This window comes from Lagopus muta, chromosome 4 (assembly GCF_023343835.1).
Source record: "Lagopus muta isolate bLagMut1 chromosome 4, bLagMut1 primary, whole genome shotgun sequence".
NCBI classification, from domain to species: Eukaryota; Metazoa; Chordata; class Aves; order Galliformes; family Phasianidae; genus Lagopus; species Lagopus muta.
In genome coordinates this window covers 31,539,275-31,563,988 of record NC_064436.1, presented here as the reverse complement: position 1 = coordinate 31,563,988, position 24,714 = coordinate 31,539,275, and the positions used below count along the sequence as shown (strand labels likewise).

General features: G+C 44.1%; 1 protein-coding gene across 12 annotated transcripts in view; it reads left to right on the top strand.

Moving 5' to 3' along the window:
* EPHA5 (EPH receptor A5) overlaps positions 1 to 24,714 on the top strand; it is a 199,509-nt gene that overhangs the window by 151,129 nt on the left and 23,666 nt on the right. For 9 of the 12 annotated variants that reach the window (XM_048942710.1, XM_048942707.1, XM_048942709.1 and 6 more), the window contains 6 exons: positions 7,362 to 7,427; positions 13,825 to 13,892; positions 15,625 to 15,750; positions 16,885 to 17,070; positions 22,623 to 22,684; positions 23,464 to 23,673. In XM_048942710.1, coding sequence (XP_048798667.1) covers positions 7,362 to 7,427; positions 13,825 to 13,892; positions 15,625 to 15,750; positions 16,885 to 17,070; positions 22,623 to 22,684; positions 23,464 to 23,673 — 718 coding nt within the window. The remainder of the gene's footprint in view (positions 1 to 7,361; positions 7,428 to 13,824; positions 13,893 to 15,624; positions 15,751 to 16,884; positions 17,071 to 22,622; positions 22,685 to 23,463; positions 23,674 to 24,714) is intronic. The other 3 variants (XM_048942711.1, XM_048942705.1, XM_048942704.1) reach the window with 1 other exon arrangement.

Sequence of the window (24,714 nt, the reverse complement as noted above, 5' to 3'; positions counted from 1 at the left end):
GGAGAACCAAGCAAAGCAGACTTGTGATAGGCCTGCCTGGGAATGAACTGTGAAGAAATGGTTAAGGAAGATAAACTTTCATTTGAAGCAGCTGCTATCCCAGTTTGACATGGGCCTTGGCCTGAGACTGCTGTTGCAGACCTACAGGTACTACATCTCCATGGGTTGCGCTGTCTCCGGGGAACAAAAGAGGACCTACATCCATTTTCAGATTTTTAATCCTTCTGCTAGACTGGGAAGAACCCAGTCTCTCTGCTGGAGGTGGTAGAGGAGCCTCTAGCACCAAAGTTTGGTCTGTCATTAGAAAATTAGTTTCAACACTGCGGGAGTTCTTGGCCACTCTGAGTTCCTGTGTATTTTAAAGCCTGTCTACTGTGCAGAGTAACTCTTCAAAGCAGAAAAATAAAGCCAGAAACCGAGAAAGCTGACAGCCGATTTGAAAGCAAAACAAAAAATTTTTTCCTGTTTGAAAGAAGCAGAAATGCCAATGAAATGTGTCAGTCATGCAGCTCTGCCTTGGATACAGTTTCAAGACAATTCCTGGAGTCACTCTCATGCTGTGACATTGCAGAGATGATAAATGCATTCCAAGTCATAGGATAATCCCTTTCTGAAGCTGTAACCTGTTTCCGTTTCTGGAAGACTTTCCTTTATCTTTAGAGAGGTTATGTGTTCCAGCGCTTAGTACTAGGGAGTTACATTTTCTTTTCTATTTCTTTCTTATAATTACTTTTAGAAAAACAGACATTTTGAACTCCAGGATTTGCTCCAGATCAAATCACGCTGCTTTCCATGCCGAGCAAGCTGTGCAGAGTCCAAGCACTTTCTCCTCTCTGCATAATGTAGGAGGGCAGGTAGTGTCCAACAGCAAAGCTACAAGAGAAACCTCTCAGACTGCCGCAGTGAGGACATAGCCTGGCAGTGCTGCGAATGAGCACCTCATCTCTGGCTCCATGCTGTTCTCAGGCACCGTGGGAGTTCCTAGGCACCTCAGAATTAGGATATTGCTCTATGAGATGCTCTATGGTATATCTCTTTGCGCTAGCCCTCCCACGTGCTGGACAAAAGCGAGCATCTCAGGAGGCAGGGCACTGAGAGTACTTGGTGGAACTGGCAGAAGAGTGCAGGGACTTGAGAGCAGGCCTCCTCATGCTTGCAGTTCAGAAAGTAATTTCCTAGCAGTAGGCCTCAGGAGTTTGCTAGCTCTACAGGCTTTTTACTTTCTGTTGGGGCCCTGGAGGCAGAAGTTTCCACACCTTTTCCCTTTTTGCTTTCAACTATCTCTGCAGCTTCTCGCTTCTTTTGAACAAATGTAAATAACAGCTTGGCATTTCCCGTTGGCTGCTGGCCCTAAACCAAAGGTCAACTGAACGTTAGTCACAGTGGCATTTCCACAAGCCAGCGTCCATCTGTGGAAATGAGCTTTGTTTCTGAAGCTGGAGGTTCCTGGGAATTTGAAACTGAATGCGCTTTGCCCTAAACAATTAAACTGCATTTCCGAGCTGATGTACTTGCAGATGCTCAAGAAAACGCTTCCTGTAAATAATGTGTCCTCTGACCAAGGTCATAAATACCGCTAAGCAAAATAGCTGGGAACCGTTGAAGTCTCCTGCTCTGTGCATCAAGGGCATATTAATTATATAACAATCAGGGTTACAAATCAAAGAGATTCACTAAATCAGACTGTACTTGTCTGGGCAAGAAAAGAAAAGTGGATTGAAAATCTATTATTAAACCAGAAACAAGCATTAAATTAAAGAACATAGAGTTATTATCTTTGTTTTCTAAGGACTGTGTTATTCTCAACAGCAGAATACATTTTACAGATACAGGAGAGCTAAATTTTGCTTTCTTAGCAATGCTTGAATCAGTTAGCACTTGCATTGTTGTACATAATTGAAGTATATACTAATTTAAAATTGTTAGAGTTTTGCTTCAGTTGTCAGACAATGCCAGTAGCCAGGATATGTGCTACACAACACAAAGGGAATGAGGTGCTGCATCTGTTGTTGTGGTGTCGGCCCTCAAATCCTACAAACCCAGACAGGAGGTGAGGGTACAGCCCAGCCAAAGCAGGTTTCCATCAGCCTGGGAGGGAGACCCACTGCTCCAGAGCTCCAGAGCAGTTTTCCCTGCATTGTCCCTCCGGCGCTGTTTACAAAACTGAAGGGATATTGGGGTCAGTCTTCAGAAACTGCAGCTCCCTGCAATCCTCCAGGCAATAGAGCTTTGCAGCATTAAACAAAGGAATGGGCTTTTACAGAGTAAAATGGGAATGCTATTAGGTCAGTGCTAAGCATGTTTGTGAAAGCTGCTCAAAATAACTAAGAAGTGAACTGTGTATCTGCGTTTATAGCCAGCTACCCATTATGGTTGACTTTTCAGTCTAAAGTGATCCTTCAAAGAACTGGACAGAGGTTTTTATAGAACTTAAGAAAAATAAATTTGAAGCAGCAAAAAATTGCACCTCTCTCTGTGCTGTGCATACATAGAAAGGCAAGAAACTTCTTCTGGCAAGAAACTAGCTTTGGAAAGACAAAGCAAAGACAAATCTTCCCACCTGGGTGTTGGCAATTAAAAGCTTCTGCACTGGAGTATCCATCCTTGACCTTAGCTGATTTAGACTTTTAAATATCAGCCCCTGTGGTGGCAGAGGGCTAGTTTCTGGACACAAATATGTGCATCTTGTTAAAAAGTGACTTTCATAGAGTAGAGAGGTTGAGAGGACTGTGGTGTGTATCCCAGGTCCCAAGCCAGCATGTGCAGCCTTCTGTGATGTGGAAGGTCAAAATGAATTTTTCCACAGCCCCCTCCTGACCCGCCACATCTTTTTCCAAGATGTGTCAGGGCTTAAAATAGTTCACTTCTTCAATATTTCCATAGGAAACAGGAGACAGGTCATACGTAACATTTTTCATAGAGAGAATTTTTCCAGCATGAGTCACAGTTTTTGTTAGTTGTGACTTTAAAGAGGATTTTTATCTCTACTTTCCTACCTATTCTTCCTTCTTCCTACAGGACATTGTCTCCCATGATCTGTAGCCATTTTATTGATAGTGTCTGTTGCCAAATATCCCCTGTAATCCATCTGCCAACAGGAAGGATTTTGCTGGAGAAACTATTGCTTTTGCCAATTCAAGATTTCCATCTACCAAGAGGAGGCAGGGTATAGTGCCACCTGCTTTTGGGTCAGTGTTTTTACTATCTCCATCACATTAGGAGCCTCTTTGCTCTTTATTCCTACCTTTTGCAGGAGAGGAGTGTTTGCAGCACTGTTGCTCAGTTTCCCTCTCCAAAAAAGAGGTATTCCGGTACTTTCCTTTCTCCACAGGTCCACCAGCCCAGAGCTGGTGTGGAAATCTGCTGCCCATAGTCCTTACATCTAATGTTTTGCCTGTAGGCTACCTAGATCAGTTTTGCCCTTTGCCTGCTCCAATTTCTTTTTCCTTCTGAACAACTGTGGGCTTAGTACTTCTGTACAAACACACAGTAAGCTAGTCTAAGTTGCTGCAGTTTAGAGAAGAACTTAGGGACCCAGGCTAATCTGCTTTCAGATGACCTTGGCTTGATCAGAAATTAAGCTCCAAGAATGTGTGAATTATTCCAGTAACAGCTGAGTGAGTGGACAGAAGAACCACCACAAACAGAAAACTGATTGGCATAAGCTCTGTCTGATTAGGGAAATGTGGGAGAGTACAGCCAAAGCTCCTCATCCAGATGATGCATTTGATGGTATTGTGGAAGTCCTTTTTCCACTTGGACAAGAAAACTAGGATGCCTTTCAAGCTAAAAATGCAGTTTGATTTCTGTAGTAGCAGCTCCAAGTTGCTGCCAAGCGCTGATGAAAGCCCCGTATGTGCTTGTTTTGAAGTAGAGTTTTACAGTGTCTCTCTTGGCTGTGGAGTGGGTAGAGGATGAAGAAGAAAATCAGGCTGTTGTCCCACTGCTCCTCTGAATATGTGAATATTCCATTCTCCATTGGACACTAGATGTAGGAAGTGTGATCTCTCTTGGAGGCACACCATGTTGCAGCACTTGGGCTCTTATCTGCAGAAAAGGTTATCTGCACTTTCTGCAGCTTCAGAGTGTACTGCAAGGAAAGTTTCCAAGTGTGCTTCCTTTCCTTGGAAGTGTTGCTCTCTTTTCCCATAGTGATTGTGTATATATTGCCTGCTTGGACTTCTGCATTCTCAGTTATTGTCTGTCACTAAGAGACATGCCTTAACATGTGAACTACACATAGCTCAATAGGAAGAGGAGGTGACTACTTAACATCACATAGGTCTGGGCTAAGTATAAATATATTCCCTGCAGTTGGCAGTGAGTAATGGTGTTTCTCTGGTGACTGAAGCAAGCACGTTGAGTCTGGAGGTGCTTGGTGCAGAGCTGACATTCTGACCTGGAGATGCAGGAAGCAATCATGGGCATTGCTCAAGGCTGCAGGAAGGATTAGAAAAATCTTCCCAGAAATCCTCAGATATTGCGGTTTCTAATCACAAACCTCTAAAGAACATCCCATTAGAGCAACTTATTAAAAGCAGTGGATGAGGCTTTCATTTATCATGACTCCAAGTCTTCAACTTATAACTTTTATAAGCCTTAGCTCAGTATGGCAGTCTCGCTGAGATGTATCCTGCCACTACAAATTTAGTTTAATTCCAAATGCTGTCTGGGTCATCTGCAGACCTGTGGTAAATTAATTACGTTCATTGAAGGCGCTCCTTCAGTCGTGAGGCCTATCTTATATATTTCCTTAACAAAGCATATAGTTCAGGGTTTGAAACAGTGCCAGGGGTGTTCAGTGCTCCTAGCACCAGTTTATTAAAAGTTTACTCTCTGGACACTCGTGCTTGAAAACCACATGAGCATGAGAGGGGTCATCTTTGCTGGAGCTGGAGAACTGTTAGCTTTGCCTGTCCAAGATCGCTGAAAATGGTAATTGAGTCGAGCCAAGAAGCTGGGCCATGCTGGCAGGTCCAGCTCTGCCAGCGGTGATCTAAGAGGGCATGCTGCAGGCCCAGGTTTCCCAGCCTGGTCTCTGACCATCTGCAGCCATTGGTTTGCTGGTTGGTTCAGTAAGGCTGGAGGAGACAGTGCTTGTGCACAGGTATTTTTGAGGTCCTCAAGTCCGATCAATTCCCAGTGAAGGTCTGCTTGCTGGTTAAAGATGTTAAAACCTTGAAGAAGTCCAGACGTGTTTCACTGCATGGTGATCTCTTACCTCGTCACAGTATTTGATCTTGTCTGGAAAACATTCACTTTCAAATCTTCAGGTTCTAAACTAAAAAAATCCCCACATGGTGCAAGGAGACCAGGAAACTCTGCTTCTCCTGGGGTGACCATCGGGGCATGGTGCATGAGGGGTTTGCTGCTGTGTAATGTGCAGTTCTGTTGCCCTCAGAATTTTCATATCTTTATCTTTGCCTCATCAAGATGTCTTTGTAACGTGAGCAATAATGAATACTTTGCACTCTCAGGCTTAAGTACTCCATTGACTTACCTCTGCAGGTGCTCCTGGGACTGGGAAGTGATTTTTGTTGTTCACTGAACCAATTTGGTTTGTTTCTAATAGCTTTAGATTTTTCCTCATGTTGTACTTTTGAGTATTTTGACCCAAAGCGACACAGCACAGCACTGTGTGACTGGAGTGCAGGAGTGAGGCTGTATCAAGGCATACCTCCCTTGCACTTGAGCTTTTTTTCTACCTCGAAGGAGCACGGGATTTGAAGTACTCTGGGTTCAGTGCTGGGAGCAGGTTTTATTTCAGAGCAGCTCAGTTTCTGATGAGGTGCTTGAGTAGTTTTCTTTGTTTCAGAAACTGTTGAGCTCTTTTAACTGTATGGAAGTCATTGCTTTTTGGTTAATTGAACTGTTGTTTCAAAAACCTTAACTTTCATGCTGAGCAGTGTGGGAACAACTGGTGACATCAACTGTTAGAAAATGCCTGAGGGGGGAAAAGCCCTCCTTGCTAAAATGTAAGCTAACTGGGGAGTGGTTATAGTTATCATAGCTATAGTGATTTTTTAGAGACCTGTCTGCACTCGGATCTTGTGAGGTTGAACCCATTAAAAAGCAGAGTTGACACAAAACAAATTAAGCACTGCTTCCTTTTGGCCTTTCTGGGGCTTTTGAGTCGTGGACATCCAGGGTTAAATTGGATCAAGAGATTTAGTGAAAGCTGAGCTTCTTCCATATTAATGACTCCACAATCTGGGGCATTATGAAAATACCAAATATTGTCAATTATTGTGAAAAATTAAAAAAAAAAAAAAAAAGACATTACTGCTTATAAAATGCTGGCGAGTTGTTGTGTTGATGTGAAAGGAGCTTAGAGAGCCATTCTTCACCAGTTCTAATTTAAGTAAGCACATAATCCAGTATATAATTCTGTAAATCATTGCATGCCTGAAGTTATTTTGCATCGTAATTTAAGATGGTGCAGTTGCAGAATGTTAATTTTGTCTAAATAGGTTATTTTAATGTGTTTAGGCATCGTAGGGTGTACTTTAAAACTCAGAATGGCACAATTTTTATTTTTCCAAGAACACAGAATGATTTCAGGAGAAATAATGAGAGATCATCGTCTGACTTTAGCTGGGGTCTGCACTGCTGAGCCTGTGCTTGTGTATGCTGTTGAAGATCTTCCTGTTGTTTCTTCTGCCCTATGATCTTTTTTTGGCTATATCACTTTAATAGTCTTGCTGACAGAAAATTGTCCATGGCACGTTCTCTGACAAGGCTGAAGGGTAATTGCTGAGGTACAGGCTGATGCCAGGCAAATACATACTCTGATAAACGTAATGGCTTGGCAGCCTCTGAAAGTGAGCTGTGAGCACATGGTGCCTTTCAGCTCACCACGCTTTGACTTGACATGGGCTGAATGCTCTCACACAGCTCATAAGGCTCTGCTCCTGCAGATTCACGATGCATGTGCAAAACACAAGGACTGAGTGAGTACATGCATAACGGTCTATAAAAGCAGGGCTTGCAGTCATCCACTGCTTTGTGTTTTAAAGGTGATAGTATGAGTACTGCACACATGCTTGTGGAAATAGTCACTTTGCCTACTCCAATGTTTAAGTTTAAGCACATGGGTGACGCCATTAACCTTAATGGTGGTTCTTAGGTATGGGAAGCGCACGGTTAATTGTTTTGCAGGACTGGGATCTACCTGATTTTTCCAAGGCGTTTTTATCACCAGTAGCCTGTGCCATGAAATCCTTGCAGCCCAGAGTGTTAAGAGCCAAATAATAATTAAAACAGAAGGGAAGAAGGGCGTATAATAATGTTACTAATGTGTTTGGGCATTGCCAGGGCAGTGGGATTATTCCTTATCCTGGGCCTTTTTGTTTGCTTTTCAGTTGCTGCGATCATGGCTGTGGGTGGGCTTCTTCTCTGCGTGCTGTTGCCTATCCGAGCCTAATATGGTCAGTGTTCCTTCCTGCGCTGGCTCCTATTTTGTGTCCCACCTCCATGTTTCTGTGCACAGTCTGCCTCTCCCTTCCTTTCTTGTATTGCCCTGGAAATCACTTTCTCATCTGCCCTCTGCATCCAGCTTGTCTATCTCAACAACTGGAAATAGCATGACCCAAGGCAGAGTGTTCCCCCAGCAAGAGCAGGGTTCCCAGAAGAGAAATCTGATACGTTACACCATGATTGATCCAGACAACACACTGGAGATGTTATGTGTCATAACAGAGCTTAACATCATGCGTGCTGGGCAATTCATCAAATTCTGCTTTCTGTCACCAAAAGAGGGGTATTTGTCCCCTGTAAGGGGTGGAGGGCAGGTGGGTATGTACAGGTTATGGCATTTAACGGCATGTGATGTGCATGTCAGTGGAACGAGCTGTATGTCATTGGTCTGATGACATGGTGCTATTTGCAGCGATATGTCCTGGAAGCTTTGGCCATATCTCTGCGGGCACTGAGAGCTGGGTGTGTGTGCTGCATGCTGTCATGTTCTGCCACCACCTCTTGCCAGGCTGCCTCACCAGTTTCTGCTCCTTTATACTCTCCCCTCTTTTCCAACTCATCAAAGGAAGTGTGAGTTTAATTTCTCTTGGTTTGACTGGACGTGGGTTGAGTTGTTCCCTGGAAGGAAAAATGTTTTACATCTCTGAATCAGCTGTAACCTCAGCCTGCTAGGAGTCTTGCAAAATCTCCCCTGTTGAATCCCTCCTTGAGATCATCGAAGTGCCAAGATGCCCTACTCACTTGTTAAGCTCTGAAGGTTTTGCAGCATAGCTGGGTGAGACGTGTGAAGCTGCTCTGCTGTGTTTCCTGGGGGATGCTGAGGCTTTGCGTGATGTCAGCGGTCTTATGGTCTCTGGTGGTGGAGCACAGCTGTCACCAACTTGAACTATTTCTGTGTCCTTTAGTGCAATATTTTGGGGTATCTTTAAATTAGTTTTCATAACTTCTGAGTGCTTAAGAGCAGCATCAGCAAGCTCAACTGCTCAGCTTGAAGTGTTTGACTGCAAAACTCTTCTGGTGTGCATTTCTGCCGTACGCCTCCTGGTATTTCTGTTTTCTGTCATGCCTGTACCACCAACACAAAAGCAGTCCCTTTTTGGGATTTGTGCTTCAGATTTCCTCAGCTAGGACTATAAGAAGAGAGGGGCAGCAATGGAAGTATTGGAAATGTCTCCAAGGAACAGAGCATGAGCAGAACAGGAATGAAATGAACAGTTTTGAAGAGAGAGATGTGCAAGGAGCAGTTGGCTGACTTGGAAAATGCCCTCCACAAGTTTCCTCCAAAGCTGCAGAGAGAATGATGTGCAACAAGCTGCTGTTTTGGGAGGGGAAATGGGAGAAGTGACTTCATGTCATCAACTGTGCCATAGGAAGGCATGACAACATTTCTAAAGAGATTTATGGAGATCACTTCCTGAAAGAGAACGAAACAGTATCTTGTTTATTTTTAATTGTTCCTGTGGTGATTAAGGAAGGCAAAGAGTCAATCAGTGCAAAGGCAGGGAAAGACTAAAGGCAAAAAATACCACTACTGGAATTTCAAAACTTCCTTTGTAAGGCATCCAAGTTAGTTGGAGGTCAGCTGCAGGACTGCACAGTGGAGGGGGGAGAGCAATTGAGAAGCAGCCCTCAGGAAGGGAACCTGCCCTGGTTCCTCTTGGGCCAGTCATCTGGAGTGTCTTTGACCTGAACTGAAGGTGATAGCTTGCTGTCTCACAGTCTTTTACTGCTCTTTGAATCCTGTTCTCTAAATTATAGGTCTTTGAGAGTAGGTAGAGGAGGAGTGGAGCTATTCCCAGCTACATGTCTTGCTGCAAATTACTTGTGGTAAAAACTTGGTCCAGTGTAATGGAAGTAACTCATTACAGATACCTCATCAAAAAAAGCAGGAGGAAAGTGGATAGAAAAACAACTCTCAGTATGAAAAAATGTTCATTTTACAGTAGTCCCTTCAACACTCCATGTTTTTGTGGTACTAAATACATTTCAGGTTTGCAAGCAACAAAGGTGAATTATGGGTGTGGACCAACATCACTGTAGGAAGGATTTTTGCCTTTAGCTCTCAATATCACCATCATTTATCCATTGTAAAACTATCTGCCCTACTAGCTATTGTTTCCACACAAGCAGTGGAGATGGGACCTTGGCCAGATGGACAGAGCCCTGTTTGTTTGTTCCTCTGGATGGAACATTGTCCTGCCCTGAAACACGTATGCAGCCTTACTGCTTTAACATCTTAGAAAAAATTGCCTGAACTGAGCACTAACCCCTCATAAACAGCAACTCTGTGGTCCTTGCAAAACTCTTGTAGAATGACAGCTTAAGGTGGGTTGGGTGCACTCTTTAAAGTAGACTTACAGTAAAAGAAATGTTTCTGAGTGAAGGTCTGACCCCTGAAAAGCAAGTGGGGGTTCGTTTCTGTTTCAGATAAGTGCAGTGGGTTCATTTGTCTCGTCTGTAAGAGACAGAATACGTGTATAAACCTCTGCAGGAATGGGACAGCAGTTTGCATGTTGCTTCAGGACCCAAACTGCTTTATGGTATTGGCTGAACCTAACAAAGTGAGGCCCCTTTCCACATCGAAGACTACTAAATATTATCCCCATGTTTCAGTAATGCTTTGGGCATGTGCTGAAATGCTTTGGCATTTTACTGTAAAAGTAAAAAAAAAGGTACACAAAGACTGCCATATCATCACCCAGGGCTTGAATGTCTGAGATCCAGATGCTTTTAGAGACAGTCTCCTGGATTTGTCTTGCATTGAGTTTTAACCAGAGTAGTGGCCTGAGACAGACACATGGAAACTCCTTCCCTTTGGCATTTTGTGGCTTTTGGGGGTGCTCCAGGCGGCTGTGGAGCCACACACCACCCAGCAAAGGTATTCTGAAGTACTGGGTCAGATGCAAGCATCCCAATCTGTCCAGGGAGAGCCTCCTGCCTCCTCTCTTGACACTGGAAGGATTCTTCTCCATTAGTTGGCATCATGCGAGGCAGAGGGCATTGGTTTCCCCAGCTGGATTCTTCATCTTTCTACCTCTCCGTTTTATATTTTATAAACCTATATAGGGATCATTTTACAACTTCACTCTAATAATCTGCTCCATAAATGTTTTATGAGCTGCCTGCCAATCTGCAAGTAGTTTTTAAATAAGACATGATGCATGAAGAATATTTGAAGTCTCACTTTTTTCCTCTGATACTTTTATTGAACAACACAGAGCTGTGCAAAGAGGACATCTGTTTTCTAGAGACAGAAACTGGGACAAATCCACAACAGGAGTAAATGAGCTGAGATCCAGGTGTGCTGCTCAATTCCATTAACTCTTTGGCTGAGTGTCTCCAGCACAGTGGGAGGCAGTGTCAGAATATTTCTGCTTTCACTGTATGTGATACAGAAAAGATGAAGGAAATCTGTTTTGTATAATGACAGTAAATTGGAGAACGAATCTTCATCAAGAGACTTCAGACTTGCAGTTTTTCCAATAAGAATTAAGAGCAAATACACATGCAGAAACGGATTATTTTCCCAAACAAATGGGAGCTTTTTCTATCAAAGAGACATATTGCAAAACCAGAATATTTATGTAATTTCATTTACTAGTTAGATTCACTTACTGAACTGGGACTTTCAATGTGAAATTTCAGGTTTTTGTGGGATTTAGATAGGGAAGAAAGTCAGAAAACTTCTTTCTGAAGGTCCAGAATGGAAGAAAGGAGGTTTAGCCTCAGACAGGATGTGCATAGCCTGCTTCTCTGGATTGTTCTGTGGAGGGTAGAGCCAAAGCCAACTTGTTTGCATGGGTCCCTTAAGTGTACCCCTGTGTGGTAGAACAGTGCTTTGCATTATTATGGTGTGCTTAGAACCCTGTATATCAGTGGTCACACATTCCCTGTCTCTCTCTCCTCCTTCTTGATGAGTGAGATACATTTAGTAAAAAGAGTAGTAGTAGAAAAGTATGTTTTATATGAAGCACTCTAAGCCTGCGGAAGAAATAGGACCTTTGTTTGAAAAGATGAACAAAACAAATTTTTGCATTTCATGTAAGCCAATGTTGGTGTATGTGCTTTAGGTGCATAGAACAAGGATGAATTGAGGAATTTGGAGTTTTTGAATATAAAACCACACTCTCCTTTACGTGCACACCCCAGTGCAGAAAGCTAGTTCTGCAGAAAGCTGATTCTGATAGTTCTGGCAACCTGCAGAGCTGAAACGTTGGGATTGCCAGAAGTGGGAACTGATACTGAGACTTCTCTCTTTAGTTGCTTGGCTTTCAGGGGAAGACAGCATGATGAAGGAGGAGAATCCATTTTCACCCAGAGATCATAAGAACCAAAATACCCTTTATAATGGCCCTTACTGTGAGGGTCTCGGCATGGGAAATGGCACTGCTGCTGCTAGAGCCAGAAGAGCAATGCCAAGAGCAAAGTGGGAATAACCCACAAGCTGTGTCTCTGGGCTGTTCTTTGCCTCTATCATTGGTTTTGCATTCGGAGCACAATGGTCTCTGCTTGGCTGTGGTTCTGTCACTGCTGCTGCAATCGCACCGTGCATGGGTAGCCTGCTTACTCATTACTCCCTGTGTAGAGGCCTTGTCATCTTTGTGCTTGTGCCCCTGCATTGCTAGTCACTCCCCCCCCCCCTTATTTTTGCACCCTGTAGCAATCCATTGCCCTTTACTTGCCTCTACTGTTTTCCTGTCTCGCCTTGTCACATCTTCCCTTTCGTAGAGGTAAGCCCACATCCCTGCTGTCCTCCTGGCAGTAACTATATAGCTCATATTTCTTTGCCCTCCTCAGCCCTCTGGGGCCCAGTGCTGCCAGACCCAGCCCAGCAGCCCTGCCTGCATCCCCTTGCCGGGCTTTTGTTTTTAATCGTTTCACAGATCTGGTGCCAAAATCCTATAGCCGAAAGGCTGCTCGGCCCCTTGCAACCAGGCAGACAGCAGTTCACGGTAATAGGACTTCACGCTGAGGGCATGTTTCATGCAGATGCCTATTATCGCCTCCTCCTAATTGCAGTTTTGTTTCTGCTAATCATACACTCTTTCTTGCTGTGAGTTATGCTGGAGTGTGTGCATGCCCTGTCCCAAAATCCTGGGTGATGAAAGAGAAGTCTCCCAAGTTTCTCAGTTTCAAGTGGCAAATCGAGGTTTTCTGTTGGAGGTGTAACATCAGCTGTCCAGCTGTGTGCTGGCTGGCTTGCGAGCGTTGCTTGTAGGTTTTTCACTCTTACAAGCAATGTCCCTATGTCTCATGTCCATGTGGTTTGCTTTCAGGATGATTCAGTACCTGTATCCAGTTATTATATTGGGTCCTTGAGAACAATGACAGATATATGTGCATCCTACACACCTCATCCTTTACTTTAAAGTGCACACGTGTGTGTATGCAGTGGTTGTCCTTGCCTATGCGGTTACCCTGTAGCTTCCAAAGTGGTATCGATGTGAAACAGGTTTCAGAAATGTAGCCACTTACTGCAGGTGTGATGGCATCCCCTAGAGAACCAGTGCAAAGGCTGAGGGTTGAGTCAGGGCAGGGCAGCCACAGGAAGGTTTTCTGGGGAAATGTGACTCCTATATGGCTGTGTTCACAGCTCTATAGTGGGATCCAGCAGCATCCTTGCACTGCCTGGTGCTAACGCAGATGTAAGATAGGTCAGGCAGTGACTGCGTGCCTTCCATCTGTCTTGCTGCTGGTCAGAAAGGGTTGCATGAATGGTAGCTCCCTTGAATAAGGTAGGAGGTGTGTAGGAAACCCAGTCAGAGCCAGGAGTATATAGAAGACCCTGGAAGGCAGTGAGCCAACAGATAGTCATTGTTTTAGCCCTATCATTTTGCATGTTATGTTGGCACAAGGCTATTTTTACAGTACCAAAAACTTTTAGTTCTGTGCAAATGCAGTGTGTAAAGGGACAGTGCAGTACATACAGGATCGTACCTGCAAAAGCTGGGGTTTGAGCTCTGTTGACTAGGAGATCCCATTTCTGCAATTCTAATGTTTCATCCCATTCCCCTTCCATTGTCCTTCCTGCTCTTGCTTTTTTTTTTTCATAATAATAGCTAAATTAGATGTATGGCAGAATGGAGTTTTCAGAGGCATCTTTGGGATTTAGAAGCACAAGTCCAATTGAAAATCAGTGGGCCTTGGGCCCTGAATCCCATTAGGGAAATTGCAAGTAGTTTGATGAGCTAAAACTGGGACAGCAGCAGAACAGCCACTTGAGAGGTTGGATTTGTCACTGCTCTGGGTTTTTGTGCTTTGCCCAACTGAGGTAATGAGGGGGATTCTGCTATTCCAGAGACAAAAGCATTCTTTTTTGTTGTTGTTCTTCTTGTTTTTTTTTTCCAGGCGGTGCGGCTACAGCAAGGCTAAACAAGACCCAGAAGAAGAAAAGATGCATTTTCATAATGGCCACAGTGAGTAAAGCTCCAACATGGATATATGTGTTTTTTGCTCTGCCTGGTAATGAGAAATACAACTGAGGGTGTTTTTTTTTTCCAGAAATCATTTTGCTGTTAATTTACAAAAGAATCCAGATAATTCTGTTGTTCAGTAAGTCCCCATCTGCCCCTGCTCCAAGCCTCACAGAGAACAGAGTGCAGACGTGAGAGTTGGAACAACTCTTATTTGCGCCCAGCTATTCATGCCTACATATTCTTTTTCCAGGATGGAGCAAACAGATGCAAACAGAATGTTTGCAGTGGATCAGCCTCGCCAGCCATTTTGTTTTGTTTCATGGTGCTGGGATACACAGTGCGACTCAAGATGCTTTTAATTTTGCCTGGCTGGCATGTCACAGCTCTCAGTGTGTGCTCTGGGTGCGTCTGTACAGAATACCTGTTATAAACCTTTGCTCCGCTCCAGCCAGCCCACAGCTGGCTGTGAGGACTGGACCCACGGCTGCTTTTTGCTTTGGATGCCTCTGCAAGACATGAGGAATTAATGTTCACTTCTTACTCTTAGGAAGCTTCCAGAAATGCCATATTAACGACTGTAAGGTGGTGTGAATAAATGAGCCTCCGTGGTGATGCTGAAAAGTACATATTGCAATTACAGTTAGTCCTTTGGTACCTTCAAAGCCAGCATCTGAAAAGCCTTCCTTAATAAAATGTTGTGGGATCTGTGGATGTGTAACAGTAAAGTGCCTTTTGGGGTGGAAAAGGCAAACGTATCTCGAGCAAAAGTCAGATTTCCATTAGTGCTATGTAATGAAGGCAGCAGGAAGCAAATCAATTAAGAGCCACTGTGTAATGTAGCTGTCTTATTAGACTGATGAGCATTTCTTCATGTGAGTAGCCTTAATGATTGTCAAAACAAACTTATAATAAAGATAATGAAAATACTTTTTTTCCTCTTGAGTCCTGTAGAGAAAGCCTGGTATTGATTACATTTACACTGGTACAACCCACAGGCTTTGTACTGCAAATATTCTGTTCATTTAAATTTCAGTAACTCCATCTGAAATAATGTGGCTGATTGATTAGTTAATATATGAGTGGTAGGGCATAACTTATTGCAGCTCTCCATCAACTGCCATCCATCTGACTTGCTTTGCAAGTTGTTGCTCAGCATTCTTCATTTTGTGCTCTTCTTCCTGCAGGAGGGCTGCTTGTTTGGGCTATAACCAGCTTCCAGGGCTCGTTCCAGTGCTGTCAAACACCTCAAAGCCTTTATAAACCTTTGCAGTGGGGAGAATTACAAATGAGGGACTGCAGTGTGCAGAGGCAGAGCTGCCTGCCCAAGGTCACCCAGGCATTCTCTAACAGTTGCTCAGCACGAAGCTAGGTCTCCTGATAGCGCAGGTTTGCACCAGGCCCTGCGCCAGCCCATTGCTCAGCACCAAAAGGAACTTCAAGCTGCTTGTCTTCCCAGCTGGCCACTGTCATGGGTTTTCCTAAATATGATGAAGATTCACATGTGTCACATATAAACTAAATGTCATTTTCTGGAAGTGCTCACTTGCACAGTGTTTCAAAGCACGGGGCATCCTCAGAGAGCATTCAAAAAGCATTATCTGTTCATTTTTGCAGTAGAAATAGATTTCCCTGCTGCCGTGTTTTTTGGCAAAGCAGACAGTGCAAGAGATAGAAATGACTATTATCCTCATCTGCTGTGTCATGTGCTCTTAACACTAATTTGTGTTTGCAGTTAAACTGCCTGGTGTAAGAACCTACATTGATCCCCACACCTACGAGGACCCTAATCAAGCCGTCCACGAGTTTGCCAAGGAAATAGAAGCTTCGTGCATAACCATTGAAAGAGTTATTGGAGCTGGTATGGAAATGAGTTTTGTGATCCCTAGCAGTGTGTAGGGCTGGCATTTATAACATTAGAAACCAGAAAAGGGCTGTGAAATATTTGTGCCGTTAGGCACTCTGCAAGGTATGTGGAGCGTACCCTTGTTTCAGTAGAAGCCAGGGACAAACCTGCCACTGTCTGCAATTTTTAATTTCAGTGACTGAGTTAAAAATGGCAGAAAACAGACAAGTTTGGACCAAGCTGAGTTACTTCTATGAATGCTAAGAGAAATTAATCACTTAATGTTCAGATTCTTTTGCACTACTTTCATCTTTTTCTCCTTGTTGATTAAAGTCAGTCTTGAAGCAAAAATTAAGATTGAAAGTTCATCTGAGATTTTTTAAAAAGGGGGAAAGGCAAAAACAAGCACAAACCAAGGTCCAAGGCATTTAATTTCCATGGTTGAAAGACTAAGTTTCCACTTATGCTCAAGTTAAGCTGTGTGTTTGGATTCACATCCAACAGCAGGAATATCTGGCATCCTCTTATCCTGTGTTTTTAAAGATAATTTACTGTTCACCTAAAATAACCATTTAGGCTACCTCTAAAAAAAGGTAGTTGTAAAATTGGAAAGAGTGCATAGTCCATAAAAGTATGCGTTGCTGTAAGAGGGTAACAGCATTCCATCTATTCAACTTAGCAAAGGAAGGTTAAGAAGCAACTGGTTTGTGTTTTACAGCTATGTACACAGAGCATTGACACAGGATATGACAGGAGTCTTTCATCTAGTAGGCAAAAATATCATGAAATGAGAAAAAGCCCCATGGAATATGGGGCATAGCTCTTTAAATTTAGGAAAATTACATACTGGAACAGCTCACCTTTAGAGTGGGATCAAACCCGTCACCAGGAGTGTTTCGTTCAGCTCTGCTTATCTTTCTAAAAGACTGAGATTTGCAGCTTCCTAGTTTTCTTGTGTTTATGGCGTGTGCTGCACTGGCTGTTTGTGATGTTTATCACTGTGATGTTCTACTTTCCATATTCACAAATGTGGGACAGCCCTGGGTATTTTTGATTAGCTTTCTGTAGAAGATAGGCAGTATCCTACAAACAGATACGTGCTCTGTATTCTTTAGGCATACTGTGATACTTTCTGATTTTTTTCTGAAGGTGAATTTGGAGAAGTCTGCAGTGGACGGCTGAAACTGCAGGGAAAACGTGAATTTCCAGTGGCTATCAAAACCCTGAAGGTGGGCTACACAGAGAAGCAAAGGCGAGATTTTCTGGGAGAAGCGAGCATCATGGGGCAGTTTGACCACCCCAACATCATCCACCTGGAAGGCGTTGTCACAAAAAGTAGGTGCAGACTGCTGCAGACTGCTGTCTTTGAACACTGGCTGATGGGAGAGGTAGGGGACGAAGCACTGGGTAACTCAGGTTGTCAGTGCGCACTTCATTGTTTCTCTAAAAGCAGCAAACTCCCCTTGCCTGAAATTTCACATTTGGTAGGTCTGGGAACGGAAATGATGAAAAATATTAACTCCTAAGGTGTAATACACATGGGCTGAGAAAATCCCCTTTCAAAGGTCTGAAGTTAATGAAATGGGAGATTGTATGCCTGGCTATGTGCAGGTGGAGTAGATGGTGGATACAGGAGTAAGGTTAGGATGCCTGAGGGCCAGCGGAGCGTGCTGCATGACTTCTGCCTTCCAAATAATTGGGTTGCATCCTCTGCATTAAATGAAGCCACGTGGGACCGTTTTGAATGCCAGGATACCAAGCCTTCCCCTCAGTGCTTACAGCAGATTCACTTCCCATTCCTGCCTTTTTTTCTTTACTTTTGAGACCATATGAGCTCCAATGAGAGAAAAGAAATGCTGAGACGTAGAGAGCGATTTTTCTGACAGGGAAAGGTAGAGAATTTTGCTATCAAAAGACTGGGTAGCCAAACCAAATGATTTCCAGCCGTCTTATTTTGAGAAGCCTCTGAAGCAAAGTGCTGGCAGAGGGTCATGATGGGACCTCATGATTGCTCACAGGGGATGTGAGCAAGAATGGAAGTTAGCTGAGGTGAGAGTGCAAAAAGAGTGCAGAGGTGTCATTGCTCTTCTGACTGGAAGCTTTAGAGGATCTGGAGGAGTGAGAGTGTGCATGCATGTCTTCCCACAAACAGACCTATGGGTTCTCTCTAGCATTTCACAGTGTGCTTTATTTCAGCCCGATATTTGCCAGATAGAAATAAGTGTGGCTAAGTTATTTGCATCAAAGGTTTTTTTGTGGGTAACAACTCCTTCAATTAAAATTATATTTCAAGTGTTTGGGGAAGTTTTTAGCTAGCCTGAGAGATGCTAGCCTCGCAAGTGTGAATGGCGGAAACCCCTTTTGCCTTTATGACTGGTAATGTTGGAACTTAGCCACTACCACTGAAATGCTGGTATCTGGGGCACATGGCTGCTGTTAGCACCATCATTCACTAAAGGCATCTTCTCCAGATTCAGCTCTTTCTCAGAGTTACAGTGAAGAAGATGCAGACACTGGCTGTCTGTCCTGTTAATATCATCATATCATCCTCTGAATTGATTCTAGTTTGCAGTCAAGAGCCTTGTCTTGCTTTTTTCTTTGAAATCGTATTTCTCAAAACTTTTAAGAAAAAAAATAAAAATAGGTTTCTCTTACAAATAAATTTTATAAAGGCGGGGGAGAAAAAGTAGGGGATGAATTTGGCAACAATGTGTCACAGCCTGTGCAACAGTTCTACCCCAGGAGTATGACCTTGCTGTGTGTCCTGATCTGAGGGGCATGTCCACTTGTGAGCCCATCAAAGCAGCATATGATAGTCTGACCCTGTACACTCAGCTGAGTGCTTTAAGTGGAAAGAACCAAATAAATGGAGAGGCCTGTGTATGGGACAAGGGGTGCATGTTAAGGTCTGAAGCTTTCGATGTTTAGGAGAATATGAAAGGGCAAATGGCTGAGCCTCACCACATCAGTCTTTCCTGGACAGAAAGTGCCCATTTCTAGCCCTGTAGGGATGAGGGCTGTTGGGCAGGAAGTGAGTGATGTTCTCACAGCCATAAAAGCTGCTGCTGACATGGGTGTGAGTCTTTCTGCTGTCAGGGCCAGGTGGGTGGGATTCTCACTTAGAGAGAGGATGTGGCTCTCCCCAGCAAGCAGGTTTTGCTTAAAGGAGCCATCGGATTCAAAGGCTGTGGTAGTGCTGAGGGCTTTACAGCTTAAGAGTTCTGGATTTGTTCTGGGAACTGAGCTGGGAATAAATGGCAAAGGGGAGCTGAGAAAGGCAGTAAGTGCAACCATATGACCTGGGCTGTTGTGTTGTGTTGGAGGCAATGCAACAGTGTTGAATGACTGGTGGCTCTGGATTTCAGATGCTTTTCTCAAAGATGATGCAAACACAGTGCAGAGAAGGAAGGAGTGCTTCACTTTCCCAGGTTTCCCGAGGTTGAGGTATCCGAGGCAGGGTAGATCCAGTTGTTGGCTGCCTGCAGGGGTCTGAGCCCTAGAAACTGAGGAGATGGCTCTGCCGACTCTGTGCCCTGAGTTCTTCTGGCCAGTGCCCTCTAATGTCTGTGCCTGTAGGTGTTTCCTTTGCAAACATGTAATCCCAAAACCAGGATGGGTGTTTGGGAGTGCTGTCTCCCTCCTGAGGTCCTTAGCCCCCAGCTTATATCTCAGGTAGCTCTTCCTCCATTAGTGCTGCTGGAGCTGTTCTCCTTTACACATTATGTTTGCTTATTTAATTCAGTTTTCATTGAGCCTGAGGAGGGGAGACTCAGCAGTTACTCAGCCCACCTCTTCTCCAGTCCTCTTCCAAAGCAGACTGAAGTTTTCCATATGAACTGTGGCAGCTTTTCAGGGAGGGGTCAGGAACCCTTTTTCTCCTCGCTGGAGCAGAGCAACTTCTAAATTGGACTTGGAGCAAATGGACTTTGAATGTACCAAAACAATTTTATAAATCCCAGACTATGATGCTATCTCTGAGTACTTTTTAACTTCTATTCCCATTTAGCAACTGAGTCGCTGCCCTATCGTAGATTCGGAACTTTAGTGTGAAACATCTTTGATGCATCCTGATTTACTTCAGAAGTAAATTAAGTGAAACTGAATTAGTCCGTTCTTAATTTTGAATGAGAATATTCATGCATAGCCTCAATGCCATTTAACTAATTACTTCAAATGCCCACCTTTAGATAACTTGGATTAATGGTCTTCATTGTGCCCATGCAGACAAGCCCTTAGCTATTTCTGCTTTACAGAGGCAGCAGTCCCTCTTTCATTAGCATTCCATTTCATTGCTCTGACAATGTGTACATGGGTAGGAATGACATCTGCACGCATTTTATGGCCCCGAACCACCAGCGGGAGGGAGCCCTGCTGACAGAGAATCAAACCAGCACATTAAAAGGGCCAGTGTTTACTTTTAATTTACTTTGGTTAAAAGTTACTCTGTTTGTGTCCTTATTTCCATGCTCCTGGATACGGGACTAATTTATTTCACAATTAGTGTCAACCTGCGGCTGTCAGATAATGAAACATAAGTGCAGAGATCTTCTTTTATTTTCTCAGATGGAAACCCAAGGTGGGATCCTGCAGGAGGTCCCTGGGGGCGGTGGGGTGATGAGATGCCAGTCTCGCTGCAGTGCTGCCTTTATGTGTCAGAGATAAGGGCCCCATCCTGCAGTCGCTTTGCAGCAACTCATTAGACTGGGCACATCAGAAATGGCAGCATGCTCTCTGTGGAGATTGTATGACAGGTGGCTTAAAGAATCCAGGTTTTACCTTAAATCACTCATCAGTGATGCAGAGAAACACCTTGCCAACGCACATACAGTCAAACAGCAGCAGCTTCACTTCACTGCTTCTCTGTTTTTCCCCACTGAAAACAAAACAAATAAAAGAACCCCATTATCTTTTGAAAACTAACATAATGGGAATCTGCACTGTTGAGAGCAGGGGCAAACTTTTTTGTAAGAAGCAGATGTGCATTTGAAAGTTCACGTCCATGTGGCTGGCTGCAACTGTTCTGGCACCAGTGCCAGCACTTCCCTGTCTGGCTCTGCTATCTACATGCATCACCATGCTGTGTTCATGCAATCCCAGAATGCTTTTTTAGTGTAAAAAGAGAGTGTGTATGTGGGATTTTCCTCCACAATCACAGGGTCCATTCTGTGCATCGAGCTCTGCACGGACTCAAGTCTGCCATCCTTGAAGACAAAGCTTGCAGTGTTTGGGACACATGATATTATTATTCCTGGCCCCAGGGTGCAGCTCTCATTTCAAAAATAATACTTCTGGCAAGCTCTGAGCTCAGACAATAGCTGCGATAAGAGCTGAAAAAATGGAAGCAGTGCAAGTCCCTTTTGCTACATAGGTAGGATCTGCACAACGGCAAGAGTTCTGATTGACAAGTTCACAATTATCTTTATTATGTAGATAATTAAACAGTAAATTAGGCAAATGGTTAACATAGTGGGAAAGTGGGAAGATTAAGATCAGTCTTAATGGTAGAATATGAACTGATTTTAAGAGCATTTACCTCCGTGTGCATGTTATGACATGTGGCAGCTCTCGTTGATCGTTTCAACAAAAGACACTTATAATGCACTTTACAAATAACTGACAGCTCCTCTTTTGTCTGTGCTTCATGCTAGCTAATGCAAATTGATTTAAATAAAAAATAATTTACATGTTCTTATAAGATTTCATTGAATTTACAAGGGCTGGAGCACACCACATTAATTATTGCTATGCTACTGTGGCAAGCTAGCGAGAAATTAGATATAAAAACTGAGCAAAAACTATATATATAATTACCATTAAAATGACTCGGGCATGAAAATTAATCAAATGGATTTTGAAAAACATTATTATTCCTGTCAACAATAGGAGGCCAGGTCTTTTGTTAAGAACTTTTGTTTTGATCCTTTTTTTTTTCCTAACTACTTCACTGAATCAATACAGTGCACATCTTGGGAAGAGATCTTGTTATTATTTAGGGAAGGTGAAAAAGAATCGGCACAGCAAAGAGCTTCCTGAAATTGTAATTGCAGTCAGGCTGCTGGTGCTTCCCTGCATGCAGACTCGACACTGGTATTAACCCAACATCTGCCCCGCGGCAGGCTGTGCCCTCCGCTCTGGGCTGTAGCCAAAGGAGGGAGTAGGAGCTCCGTGCCGGCACCAGGGAGCAGTGGGTGTCCCAGCACATCCACCAGGAGTGGGATGCACAGAGGTCAGCGTGGAGCTGGAGAAAGGGCATCTGATCCCGTTCTGGGGGGCTGATTGACAGCTTTGTTCTTCTTGTACACTGAAACCTCCTAATTTCCACTGCCACTCGCTCTGTGCTTATTTGCTTTTGTCCTGCAGCATTAATATTCCTTTTCATATTTCAGATGTACTTACGGGGACGGTCACATGGGATTTCTTGAAATACACAGGATGTAATCCCATCCTTTCCTAGCCTTGATGATTATCACACTCAGATAGAGACTTCAGATCATTCTGGTTGCTCCCGTTGGGCTCGTGTAGTTACTTCAGAGTGTGGAGGCTATAGTATTGGCTCTGCTGGGGCAGCTGTCATGACTATGAGAGTTCAGCTTGTAACCTCTTTCACAAAAGCCATCTAAACACTCTAGGATTTGCTCCCCATCCATGATTCGGGGTCACCTTTTCTTCCCTTCCTTGATCCCCCTGTCTCTGTGTACATGTGGGCAAGAAGTGTGATCATCCTGTGGATCCAGTGGCTGCTCAGTTTAGATTTACTATTGCGTGACTACATATTCACATTCAGAAACATTATGAAATGACTTTATTTTTGTTGTTGTTGTTGTTGTTGTTGTTTTTAATAAATTGCTACTAACAATCTTGCACACTTGTTTGGTTTTTTTTTCCAGGCAAACCTGTAATGATAGTAACAGAATACATGGAAAATGGTTCTCTGGATACATTTTTAAAGGTAATGCTTAGAGACTTGCTCCAGGGGGGCTAGGATTAAGTTTGTGTTCTTTGCAGAAAGTTAATATCAACAAAAATGTTTGCTGGGTGCTGGTCCAGCCATTACTGCAGTCTGGAGGCAGAATTAGCTCAGTTATCTGCTTGGTCTGTATTTATGCAGTCTCATGAAGACATGGTTCATGCACTGATACAAGCAGATAACAGTAAACTGTAGAATGTTGTGTTTGTTCTAAAGAGCAGAGTGCTGTGTGGACTCATTCATCCTGCCAAACTTCTTGACACATCCATACTGCATCGTGGCAAAAACCAGGCAATGTCAAAGCTTTTCATGAGACCTCCTTGAGAAGACGGAGGAAACAGTTAGAAATGCAGCGTAGTAGCATGGGGAGAGCTCCTGCCCCAAATATTGACACGTGGACTTTTGCAGGTAGGATTTATAAGCAACTTGGCGCCTCTCAGTCGGCTGATTCAGAGATAGTCTGTCCTGGTGTTTTTATACATGTTCTCTCCCTGAAGCAATCTTTTCATCAGTCACCATTGGAAATAGCTTGCTGCTTGATCTCCAGTTAAAAGAACTACATTTCCTTAGCTTTGTCTCTAGAGATGCTTATCCAAACAATGAAACTTTGAAAAGCTTCATGGTCAGAGCATGAGAGTAATGAATTATTAATTTCCCTGTTTTTCTTCCCTAGAGACTCGCCTTTGCATTTTTATTTGTGCACGTGCAATGCTGAGGGTGCAGAGACTTTCATCTGATCAAATGTCTCCTTCCCTTTGCAGAAGAACGATGGGCAGTTCACGGTCATTCAGCTGGTCGGGATGCTGCGAGGCATCGCATCAGGGATGAAGTACCTGTCTGACATGGGTTACGTACACAGAGACCTTGCTGCCAGGAATATCCTCATCAACAGCAACTTAGTCTGCAAGGTGTCTGACTTTGGCCTCTCCAGAGTCCTAGAAGACGATCCTGAAGCAGCGTACACTACCAGGGTGAGTTATATCATAGAATCAGCACAGAATTGAGCAGTGGATGTAGTCTACCTTGATTTCAGCAAGGCATTTGACACTGTCTTCCACAACATCTGTATAACAAAGCTGAGGAAGTGTGGGAGAGATGAGTGGACAGTGAGGTGGGTTGAGAACTGGCTGACTGGCAGAGTACAGAGGGTTGTCGTTGGCGGTGCCATCGTTGTCCGGTTGGAGGCCTGTAACTAGCGGTGTTCCTCAGGGGTCGGTGCTGGACCCGGTCTTGTTCAACATCTTCATCAATGACCTGGATGAGGGGATGGTGACCACCCTCAGCAAGTTTGCTGATGATACGAAGTTGGGAGGATTGGCTGACACACCTGAAGGCTGTGTTGCCATTCAGCGAGACCTGGACAGGCTGGAGAGCTGGGCAGAAAAAAACCGGATGAGGTTTAACAAAAGCAAGTGTAGAGTCTTGCATCTGGGGAGGAATAATTCCATGCACCAGTACAGGTTGGGGGATGACCTGCTGGAGGGGAGCTCTGCAGAGAGGGACCTGGGTGTCCTGGTGGACGACAGGTTGGCCATGAGCCAGCAGTGTGCCCTTGTGGCCGAGAGGGCCAATGGCTTACTGGGGTGCATTAAAAAAAGCGTGGCCAGCAGGTCGAGGGAGGTGATCCTCCCCCTCTACTCTGCCCTGGTGAGGCCTCATCTGGAGTACTGCATCCAGTTCTGGGCTCCCCAGTACAAAAAAGACAGGGATCTCTTGGAAAGAGTCCAGCGGAGGACCACAAAGATGGTGAAGGGCCTGGAGCATCTCCACTATGAAGAAAGGCTGAGTGAACTGGGTCTGTTCAGCCTTGAGAAAAGAAGACTGAGAGGGGACCTGATCCAGGTCTATAAATATCTAAGGTGTTGGGGGCAGAGTGGCAAGGCCGGACTCTTTTCAGCAGTGTGTGGAGACAGGACAAGGGGAAACGGCTGGAAACTGCAGCATAGGAAGTTCCGCACAAATGTGCGCAAGAACTTCTTTACAGTGAGGTGACGGAGCACTGGAACAGGCTG